Source organism: Harpegnathos saltator, unplaced genomic scaffold (assembly GCF_003227715.2).
Source record: "Harpegnathos saltator strain DR-91 unplaced genomic scaffold, Hsal_v8.6 scaffold111, whole genome shotgun sequence".
In the NCBI taxonomy this organism is placed as follows: domain Eukaryota; kingdom Metazoa; phylum Arthropoda; class Insecta; order Hymenoptera; family Formicidae; genus Harpegnathos; species Harpegnathos saltator.
Window position 1 is genome coordinate 248635 of NW_020229886.1, and position 12888 is coordinate 261522.

General features: G+C 26.9%; 1 protein-coding gene and 1 pseudogene across 1 annotated transcript; one reads left to right on the forward strand and one right to left on the reverse strand.

Annotated features, from left to right (window-relative positions):
- Positions 1 to 2607: 2607 nt before the first annotated feature.
- Positions 2608 to 9970, forward strand: LOC109503925 (uncharacterized; annotated as a pseudogene).
- Positions 9971 to 11284: 1314 nt separating this feature from the next.
- On the reverse strand, positions 11285 to 12412 carry LOC112589048 (protein ALP1-like). Its single transcript, XM_025300874.1, has 2 exons — positions 12283 to 12412; positions 11285 to 12195 (listed from the first exon to the last, which is right to left on the reverse strand). Exons 1-2 carry the CDS (start codon positions 12410 to 12412, stop codon positions 11285 to 11287), a joined length of 1041 nt encoding a protein of 346 aa, XP_025156659.1.
- Positions 12413 to 12888: the final 476 nt, after the last annotated feature.

Below are 12888 nucleotides of genomic sequence, written 5' to 3' on the forward strand. Positions count from 1 at the left end.
TTGTTCCGTTCGATGGCACATGGTCTGGCTAATCAGCAGTTCCGCTCATATGAAGACATCTCAAAATGGCTTGATTCGTGGATAGCCTCAAAAGACGAACACTTCTACCGTGACGGTATTCGAGCTCTGCCAGAAAGATGGGAAAAAGTTGTCGCTAGCGATGGGCAATATTTTGAATGATTCATTTGTAACCATTTTTTCACAATAAAGTTGCATTTTCATCAAAAAAACAGCGAGAACTTAGTTGCGCACCTAATAAATAATTTTGCTTATCTATGAAAGTAAATATCTCATGGTTGAGCAAAGGATGTATAACCAGGTGGAATTGATTGTTCGCAAAGTGCATGTCGAATCTTCATTCTCACTTATAAATTTACTGTAAATATCTTAGCAAAAATAAAAATGGCTGTTTTTACATAAGGTAGCAAATATGTTTTATGTGTATGAATAAAAATATGTTGTTGTAACTTTTCCAAACTTTGGAAAAGAAACAAATATGTTATTATATTCATTCATTACAGTGTCAACATCCTTTGACACATTTGATCCAAATACATCTGCTTGTTCTTGGAGGCATATAAAAACTTTCGAAAAGTTTTCCTGATGCTGTAACTGTATATTGTATAGTGCAAAAAACTGAGTGATTTTATTATAGCCTCCAATGTAAGCATCAATTATTTTTCTTCCTCTGTATTCCATCATTCTTTAAACATTTATTCTGTACTCACATCCCATTTAACCCACGTTTAAAACATAATTGTAATTGTAGAAATATGATTGTATTTATAAATAATTAGAGCATTTATTTTTAAAATTTTAGCTATTGTTGTTTCAACTGATTTGATTTCAGTATGCTTCACATATTTCGTAAACTATTATGTATAGCAGTATACATTTGTTGTGAAATTTAGAATAGTTTAGATAAATATAATTGTTCATATAAATCATAATTTATAAACATGAAAAAATTTATAAAACATGCGTTAAATAATTTTAATGAAACAAAACAAAACTTAGGATAAACAATAACTCTACCTGGTTTAAGTTATGTTGAATTATTGTTTTACCTGTAAATCACAGTTTAATTAATAAAATAAAACAAAAAAAATAACGTGTGTAAATAAATGTTAAAATTAAATATACTGATAAATTAAATATTATGGAAATCTATTTTTGTAATTAGAGTAATTTGTTCTTTTAAATTGTGCTTACACATATATAAATGAGTGAAATTTTGGCATTTATATAATACAATTTGTTAATGATGTATTAGTGATACAAATATTGTTGAAGAAAAAATTACTGATGCAAAATAAAGGAATAGTTTCTAATAGCAGATAAATTGCTGGATACGAATAAATAACTGGAATAATTTAATTGCATTGTTGGATAGTCTTGATCACATAAATAAACTCATATTTTCTATTACTTTAAGTTAAACTTTTCAAAAATATCATTGAGAGATACTTTGTATTTACTTCATATTTTTTAGATTATCAATAGTTATGTTGAGAAAACTTAGAATTGAAATCAGTGTTGGCGTAAAAGATTATTTTTCATATAAAATAAATATAAATATAATTAAATAGCATTGCAAATTTAGTAACTTTACAATGCTATTGTTGTTTCAAAGAACAAAATGTCAACATTTAAGTTAATATACATACATTCTGATCCATGACAACAGGTAACGTTATTAGTTCATTTAATAAAATAAGCTAATACAGTAATGGTTCATGACTCTGTAACGATGTCCCATTTAGAAAAATTTATTATATATATATTTCATTATATATATATATTTATTATATATATATTTCATTATTTTCTTTTAAGAGGTAAGAGTATCAAAGTTTAATGAAAATCCTGTATTCGCACTCCTAATGTTCTCCTCTTGAGTCGTGAAGTAACGATGTAGATTGAGCAGGCTATTTATAGAACATGTTCTGTCAGAATCCTTTTCTCTTAAGTATGCAAGAACCAATATTTCAAAAAGTAATGTTACAACAAATTCCATTTGATATCTTTTTCTGTATATTTACATTTATTTATATATTGCAAATTCATTAATAAAAGTAAAATGTATAAGTTTACCATGAACAAATTTATTTTACACACACACATACACATACACACACACACACACACATATATATTTATATATATATATCTTAGAATGTTTAAGAATCCGACAATGTTGCTATGCACAGATGTTCCTATATATCACAATTTTCAAAGGGAATATATATCTTTTAAATCAAAGAAATATGCATTTGATTAAAACAAATTTACAAATGAAATAAATTAATCATTTTTATTGAAAATGATTTCTATATCAAATCCTTTTTTTTATTTTTAGAAAATAACTTCTTACATACACGTTTCATTAAATATACGATGAGTGATACAAGAAAAATAAATTTATATACGGGAAGACATAAGCGACGATTAGTTCAGCTGAATTCTGAAAATGATCTATCTGCTTTACGAGATAATATATTGGACAGAAATGTTCATGAAATTGAAGGAATTCCAACATCATCTAATGTGCAGCCTATCTGTTCTAATGTTAATTATGATAATAATCATGATTATAATAAAGTTGACATGGAAAGCAATAGCGATATTGACATTGATTTGCTACATTATAGCGACGATGAAGTAAATACTTTTTGTGATGAAACTGATGTTTTGTATGAGGACTTCATTTATGATTATAGTGATAGCGATTACACCGATAGCGACAACTGTAATAGTAATTCTTTAAGTGAATCAGATTCAAGAGAACCTAATGCTTACGGCCATAGAGAGCTTTACGAAATTAATGAAATCAATGATGCTCAAATTGATAATGCAGCTTCATTTCGAGAAAGTATTCGAATTTGGGCTTTGGATTTTAAAATTTTGCATAATGCTTTAACAGTGTTATTAAGAATTCTAAATGATAATATTAATATAAAGTTTCCAAATGATTCGAGAACATTTTTAAATACTCCAAAGCATGTACAAGTAATTTCGATGAAAAATGGTCAGTATTGTCATTTAGGTTTAAAAGATGCTATTATACGTATAATAAATAAATTGATTGAAATTAAAGCTCTCCATGACAAAGAAAAAGAAATAAAATTGTTTATTTCAACTGATGGTGCTCCACTAGGAAAATCTAGTGCTTTGTCAATTTGGCCAATATTGTGCTCACCGACTGTTATTAACTTTGTTCAAGCGATTGGAATATTCGCTGGCGAAAGTAAGCCTGAAGATTCTAATGAGTTTCTTAATCCATTTATAAATGAAGCAGCAGAATTAATTAATAATGGTTTTTCATACAAAGGAACTAATTATAAAATCAAAATACAAACCCTTATATGTGACGCACCAGCAAAATCATTTGTTTTGAAAACAAAATATCATATCGGTTTCAATAGCTGTTCCAAATGTAAAATTTATCGACAAAATATCGATAATACTATCTGCTTTCCAAATGAATGTCCAGAACCATTATTACGAACAGACGAAGAGTTTTTTAATTTTAAATATAGTGAAAATTATCATGATGACTATCAAAAAGAAGAAACTATTTTTTAAAATATCAAAAATTTTGGAGTAATTTTAGTAAGCAGTGTGCCTTTAGACTACATGCACTTGGTGTGTCTAGGAGTAATGCGCAAATTACTTATATTATGGTTGAAAGGGCCTAAGAAATATAGATTATCCAGCAGACAAATTAATAATATATCAAATGATTTATTAAATTTACGAAAGCATTTACCTTCTGATTTTCCAAGAAAACCACGATCATTAAAATATTTAAAATTGTGGAAAGCAACTGAATTTAGAAATTTCCTTCTCTACTTTGGTCCTGTGGTACTAATAAATCAACTTAAGGATAAAGCATATGAACATTTTCTGATGTTGCATATTAGTATTCGTGTTTTAGCTGATTCAGTATCTATAAATGATCCAGCTAATATTATATGTGCACACAATCTTTTGCAGCAATTTGTTATGTTTTTTGAAAAGCTATATGGTATAAAATATATTACTTATAATGTACATAATCTCAATCATTTAGCTGCAGATGTCATCAAATTTGGATCTCTAGATAAATTTAGTGCTTTTCAATTTTAAAACTTTATTTGTGCATAAAAAGATTAATTCGTAAAGGAGAGAAACCCATACAACAGCTAGCTTATAGACTTGAGGAATCTAATCACGCCATTGTTCGCTCCACGAAAATTTTTAGTAGAAATAAAAATAAGTTTAACAAAACACATTCTAATGGACCATTAACAAAAGATCGAATGTATATTACTCAATACAGAGTATTTCAAAACGGCTCAATAAATATTAATTGTGATGATGATAATAACGATTGCTTACTTTTAAAAAATGGTTATATCATAAAAGTTTTCAATTTTGTTCAAGCTGAAGACCATCAATATTACATCATTGGACAAAAATTGGAATCTCAAAATAATTTATATGAAATTCCATATAGATCCAGTTTATTAAATATTGTAATCGTGAACAAGAATAAACAATCATTAAATTCCTGGCGATGTGATGAAATATATGCAAAAATTTGTAAAATACAAGTTAAAAATCAATTAATTGTATTTCCAATTTTACACACAAGTCAGTAAGTTTACGAAATTAAAAATTAACATTTTTATTTAAAGTATTTGATCAATATTTCATATTTTTCTTTTCTCTTCCACTCTTCTTTTTACCCCAATTTCCTCCGCAGCGTGATTAATCCCTGGTTTTGCGTGATAGGCGCACGGTAGGCGAATTAGTTTTTTATCGCGGTGAGCACAAATATTCGTTGTAGTTTTAGATATTGTTTATCATATACACTTTTTTCACAAAAAATATCAAAGAAAAATTCAAATAAATAATTTGTTAATAAATATCTATATAATTAGTATAAAAAATTCAACATTTCAATAAAAGTGTTGCGCGAGTGCAGGGCAAACAGCCCAATAGATTGTGTTTTGGCCTAAAAGCACCAGGTAACAATTTTATTTCTCAATATTCGTATTCTACTAAATGTAAGCCTTTAAAATAGTATAACAATGTACTGGTAAACTTCCACAATTGTTTCTCTAGAAAATTATCAAATAATATATGTAATTATGCATCTAAATACAAATGTAGATGTTAATATTATTTTAGAGTACGTTAAGTAATTTATAATAGTTTGAGAAGATTAATTATTAAAAGAAAAGAATTTGAAGAGAGCATACTTACTTAAAATCAACTTTTTATAAGTTTTTTGTGGAATGTAAACTTTATTGTAAACAATCATAAATTGAAGTTTATGTTTAGATAAAATATGGTTAAATTTACATTTTTGTTGTTCAATTCCTTCAAAGCAAATTATATATACTTATAATGCGCTAACTAAATATTTAATATAGTAAATAAATTATGTGAATTATTTTCAGTTAGTACTATGTATTCAATAGCTGAGTTCGATGATGGTATACTAGCAGTACCTACTGCTTGGTTAAACTTGACAAAAAGGCGTGTAAATATCCTCCTTATAGAAACGATAAAGATATATTAGATGCAATAAAAAGAATGGAGATCGCAAAAGATGAATGGATAACATACAAAGTAAAAAGGATCTTTGGAACTGCAGGTAATGTATTTGAACAATTCATTAGTATTTGTTTTTAGGCATAATGTCTGTATTAGTCCCCTATATTTAAAAATTGTATTTTCTATAATTATTCTTTTCGATATTATACATATTTATAAAAAATTATGCTAATATACTGTTAAAGTTAATAAATATTTACAGATCACACAGAATAATTAGTAACGTAACGAATATAGAAGTCTATTTTATTTAGGCATTATATCATAAGTACAAAATATAGACAGTTGTTTCTTGTAATATTTATCTTTTTCACTAATTTCATTTTGTACATTTATTATGTTACTAATGTTCAATTGTTAAGAATATTTTTTCAACTATTTTAATTTTCACGAACATTTAATCTATATTTTATTTGATATGATATTTGTATATTTCAATTTACTTATGAGTGTCTGAAACGGTACTCAACTTTGCTATTGTTTTTCTTAATGTAAACTTAATGATAACCACATAAGAAAATGAAAGTAGTTAATATTTATAGATATAGCTAAAAGTAAAATATTGTAAATCAGTTTACTTTTTAATAAAATTTAGATACATATGACGTCGCAAAAGAGAAGCAACAGATCGCAATAGAAGAATCTGATCTTGAAAATAATGAAAAACTAAAGAAAAGTAGACATTCACGGAAGAGGAAGGAAAGAAGTACTTCTTCTGAGAATGTGGATGCTACAAGTAGTTCAGAAGGCAATGGGTGCTTTCCAGCAACGTACACAAGTGACACTGTGTAACACAGTGTCCGACTCAGTGCTTTCCAACTACGACACAAGTCGACACAATTGGACGCAGCTAAAATGCTGTGTTCGACTGTGTTGTCACTCCATGAATACCAACATTTTTAAATCTGATACCATTTATTTTTCTACGGAGTGGTAATTCTGATAGGAGGTAAACATTTTTAAGGTTATATTGAGATGTAAAGGACATGAGGATACACCTACAACTAAGAAGAAAAGTGAGGAGATATATTAGAACCACGGAAGGTATTTAGTACTTTTTTATTATTTGATTACTCAGGTAGCAAAATAATGTCTAAAGATGTCTAAAGACATTTTAATGAAGTATTATTGACGTCTTTAGACGCCAATAGATTTTTAATTGCATTATAAAATATAACATTTATATTGCAGGATGTAAAAATATATGTGTATTAACATTTTTAGATATTAAATAAATATAAAAGCCTTAGCATGAGGATGGTTAGCAAATTATTTATTGTATTATATGATACAGTTATTTTAATAATAAATAACCTAGGCTTGCTGCCTGGGTTATTTGTTATTAAAATAAATGTATCATATAATACAATAAATAATTTGCTAACCATCCTCATGCTAAGGCTTTTATATTTATTTAATATCTAAAAATGTTAATACACATATATTTTTACATCCTGCAATATAAATGTTATATTTTATAATGCAATTAAAAATTAACATAATTTTAATGATTATATGTTAATTATACATTAATTAATTATTATATATTTAATTATAATAGCAATACAAGCAGTGAATGGATTTGTATGTAAACATTGCAATGCGTACATTCCTCATGGAATGTACGCATTGCAACTGTTTTAAAAATAAAAATGTTTACATGGACAACAACATTTTATTTGTAAATGAGAACCTGGATGTCAACAACGAACGTAATTTTATTTATTAATATGGCAGTATAACATATTTATTAACACGTTTGCTATCAACATCAGATATATAAGACAATGGCGTTTTTCTTTGTACATTTGCGTATAAACAAACTATGTCTATTACACAATTATATGTAAACAAATTAATGTTTGTAATTTGTGGGTAGAATTTCTTTAATATTATTTACTTTAAAACTATAGTAGCAAACGTGTTAAATATAAAAGTCATTTTCTTACTTTAATTCCAAAATATTTTATGAATTAAAACTGAAATAAAATCTTATATAAAATATTTAATATATGCAACATGGTTTATTCTATACATACAATTTATGAAAAACAATTTATATTTTTTATAATTTATTCTTACAGCAACTGATAACTGTCGAAAAACGATATCTACCATCATGTAGTGAAACCATGAGTACCATGTAGTGAAAAATCTGTTAAAGAAAGTAATACATATGTATATATATATATTTGAAATTAAAATATTATTCTGTCATTTTTAAATATGTCATTTTTATATTTTATAGATGCTATGTGGACTGATAATGCCATAATGGCTCTTTTCAGTCTCTACGAATCCAATATGCATGTTAGATCATCCAAAGAAAAAAACTAAAATTTGGATAGCAATATCAAATGGTCTGAAAGATTTCGAAATTGAAGTATGATGAAAGACAAGATACTTTATATAAAGAAAATTATACAATTTTGTTTATACAAACAGCCTGTATTATATTTTAAGAAAAAATCTCGACTTTGAACGTTCAATCATAAAACAATATTTAGAGTCCAGCCTCATCTCACACAGCAAAAATATCCAAAATACATCATAAAAATATTATAGATATCGCCTCGTGATTATTTTGGATATTTATGCTGTGTGGAATGCACACATGCACACACACACACAGTGTTTTAGAGTTATCTATGAGAAATTCGTGGGAACATAGATCGAACTGAGGTGAATATAAGAGTCTCATACCGTTTTGCGATATTTGCAATAATTTTCGAGAAATGAATTAAAGAAATTGATGAATGATCACACACAATATGGCAAATGAATCGCAATAACAATGCCTGTCGTTGCATGCTAGATCAAAGTGAACAAAAAATTCTTCTATCATTTTGCAAATAACCAAGTAGATTTTTAATTAAAGTATTAATTAAAGTAAGTTGATATATTATCGTGCACAATCATGCATCAATCTTCTTTAATTAATAATTAAAAATCTACATGATTGTTTGCAAAATGGTAAAGGACTTTTTTATTCAGTTTAATCTAATCTAAAAGTACACAACGACAGGCGTCGATATAGCAACTCGTCTGCCGTATTTCGCGTGATCATTCGTCTATTTCTATAATCAATATCTCGATAATTAATTCATTATTAAATTTCACAAAATAATATAGGACTTTTATGCTCACTTCAATTCGCCCTATGCTCCTACGAATTCCTTGTAGGTGGCTTTGGAATACTGTATGTAATCATATCGCACATGCAATATATATGTATACATCCTGTATATACTCATCATTCTGTGCCATAGCAATGCTTTTAATTAAATAATTTTTTTTCTACAGATGTCCACTGATCAGGTTAGATGGAAAATGAACATGTTACAAAAAAAATACAAAGAATGTTGTGATAACAACAAGTCAGGCAGGGGTACAATGGAATTTAAATGATATAACTGTATGAACGAAATATTTGGCAAAAATAAAGACGCAATTGCCGCACATACTATATCGAGTCAAATCATAGTAAAAAAAGTTTCCGAGTCAGCATCATCTAGCCAAAAAGATATTGTACATTGTGCTTCTGAGTCGTTACCGGATATAAAAAATCCTACAAGTCCTATCGCCTCTACTTCTAAAATTACTTCACCATTGATAAATAGTAAAAATGCAGGATTGGTAGTTTCTTCCCCTCATTCTCGACATGGAACAGGATCGAACATAGCAAATAGAAAATTAAATATTGAACAACAGTGGCTTAAATTTCTAGAAAACAAAGAAATAAAAGATACTGACCGTAATAAAAGGCATGCCAAATATGAAGAAAGTGTGATTGAGAATTTAACGCTGAAGAAACAAATAGTGACTTTAAAAAGAAAAGAAATAGAGCAGAAAAGAGAATTATCAAATAAAAAATTGAAGGAAAAAGAAAATAGGCACGCTGAAATGATGAAAATAGAAAAAACTAAATGTAAATTACTAAAAAAATTATTAAAAGAAGCAAATGTAACAAACATCTCCGATTCAGACGAATAGTAGATGATTGTTAATGTTAATAGAAAAAAAATGCTGATGAATCAATAAGATTTACCAATAACACAATAGTTAGAATAAATCTATTTGATTCAATAGAAATATTGAAATTGACATTATTTTAACTCGAGTATTATTTTCAATAGTATTGCTATTAAATCAAAAAGATTTATTCAAACAACGCTAATTCTATTGATTCAACAATATTTTTTCCGTTTACGATTATTTATCTTTGGTTATTATTAGTTACGACAAAGTTTTGATGAACTGCTCTACATATTCTAAAGTATATTTTTTACCAAAATGTTGTGTTTTAACTTTAAAAAATTTTTTTATTTATTAAATTTAATTAAAATACTTTATATTTCAGTTGTGATTTAGATGTGATTCAGATTCATTTAATTCAGTCATTTAATATTAGTTGTTAGGATATTATTTAATATAACATCAGAAGCTTGCAATACAATATATATTACATTTAAATATAATTACTTAAAAATCACTCATGGAAAAAATAAATATAAAAGTTATCTGTGATGACTCTAACGAGTAAGCCATTATTTATTGTTAATTATTTGTTTACAAAGTGCATTGTGATGAAAAGACAGTATTCCATAATCAATAATAATGACGTTTAATTATAATGATTAATAATTACATTTTCAGGAAATTAATTTCTTTGATTTTATTATGGATTACTATTATATTATAAGTACAGTCAATAGTTTAATACTTCAACATTTTTTCAATTACTTTTTTGTTTTTATATTTTGTAATTATTATACAGGACGACTCTCTAATATGAGGTGTCAAAAATCACGTCTACAAGTAGATTAGAAAAACTAAAGAAAACATTCATTTACTATTCTATAAACAACCACGTAAAATTTTAAGTTATTAATTTAAAAAATTATTAAAATTTTATAAATATAATATATTTTAATATTTATAAATATAACATAATATTATAAATATATATATATATTATAAAAATTATTAAAAAATGAATTATTACATGTGATACGGGAGATAAGTTGCGATAACGATATTATTTTTTATCGTCATGTAGAGTATTTGAAACTAAACAAAAAAGTCCTCTACCGTTTTGCAAATAATCATGTAAATTTTTAATTATTAATTAAAAAAAATTGATGCATGATTGTACCCCAGGTAGCAAGGTGACGTCTTAATGACATCTAATGACGTCTAATGACGTCTTAATAACGTCTTAATGACGTCTTTAGACGTCACCTTGCTACCTGAGATGGGACAATGCACCAACCTATTTTAATTAATAACTAAAAGTCTACATTATTATTTGCAAAATTATAATTTCTTTGTTCAATCTCGCTCAATCTACAAGCATACAACGGCAAACGTCGCTATTGCAACTCATCTCGTATCGCACGTGATTATTTGTCAATCTTTCAACAATGCAAAATTTTACGTACTTGTTCGCAAAATAGTAAAGGAATCTTTTATTCAGTTTTATCGAATCTACCTCTACACGTGATCCTTGACATCTTATGTCAGACACCTTATATCATTAAAACATGAATGTTCACTATTGTGTATGTTATATTAATTTCTAAGAAATATGTTCTTGCTATTGGATAATAAAATATTTATATTGGATGACTAAATATTTTTATTTACAATATAATAATCAGTGTACATTATTTATTCCTGGTCAAATATTTCCCTCAATAATTGCATCCTTCGATCTACTTGAAAAATTAATATTTTCATTTACATTATCATAAATATTATCATTCAGTTCCTCCATTTCGACATCATCATAATCGACATTATCATCGTCATAATTCAAACATAAATTATGTAAGATACATGCAGCTACAATTGTATTTGTAATAAACGGCATTTCACGGTATTCCGAAAAAAATTTTATTTGTCGAAAACGTTCTTTCAGATAACCAAATGCTTTTTCTACAGCCATACGCGTTGAAGAAAGTATGAAATTAAATTCGGTCTGAAGAGGAGTAAGATGACCGTTATCACGAAAAGGAGGAACAAGCCATTGTAAAGACGGATATGCAGAGTCTCCTATTATAAATTTTTCATCTGGAAAAATTACTTCTCTATGTTCATTAACTGAATTGTATAATGCAGATTTTCTCAAGACTCGTGCATCATGGAGAAAACCTGGCTGACCACAGTATATGTTAGTGAATTTCATATCCGCATCTACAACAGCTTGTAGGCTTACAGAAAAGTATTTTTTCCGGTTACAATAATCTCTTGCATTCTCCACATTAGGTTTCTCTATTTTAATTTGAGTGCAGTCAATAGCCCCCATTATATTTGGAATGCCTCTTTTAGCATAAAACTGATGACAAACATATGCGACGTGTTGTCCTTCGGGCCATTTAATAACGTCGTCTAATTTTATCAATATCCAAGCTGTCACTCGGCGAATTACTCGAAAGATAGATGAAATTGAAACGTCAAATCTATCTGATATTGTTCGTAGAGGTTCTGTATTTGCCAAGTGCCACAAAAATATAAGAAAGCTGAGTTTCGCTTCAATTGGTCTCACTCCAAACGAATGAGAAGGAATAAATCCACTTTCATGCAATTCATCTAGAATATATAAAGAATTATACGTTTTAAATATTATAAAATCATGTTTAAAAATATAAATTATTTGGTATTTAAAATGAATATTACCTATTAATCGAATTGCTAAATTACGCTTGATTCGCAAGTGCTCTTTAAATTCTAAATCTGTCCAACTATCCACAACATGAAGATAATCTTCAACTCGATGTCTTTTATACCCACTGATTAAATATTCCATTAAAGGAAACAACAATAAATAACCATCGTTTTCTTCACTACTGAAAGATGTATCATCAATTGAAGGACTACTATTGTTCCAGTCTATTTCACTGTTGCTTGAGTCTTCTGTGCTTATACTGATGTTTATCATACTCTCCAGTACAAGATTAACAACTATCTTTTCCTTCCCATTCATCTATATTAAAATTACTTAATTAATTAATAGAACTATTAATTTTTTTAATAATATAAAATTAAATAAAGTGAAAAGATAAAATAAAACATGCTATATTTAATTAATATTAAAAATAGTATTATAAAAAATATATTTATTTAATTGATTACTTTTCCATAACAATTTAATGTACATAATTTAATAAGATTTTTTTAATCATTCTCTTCTATATATTTGATAAATAAGCTAATTTATAAGAAAATTTTGTTAAAAAACACTAACCTTTATATAACTAATAAGAAAGTATCTTGTAACGATTT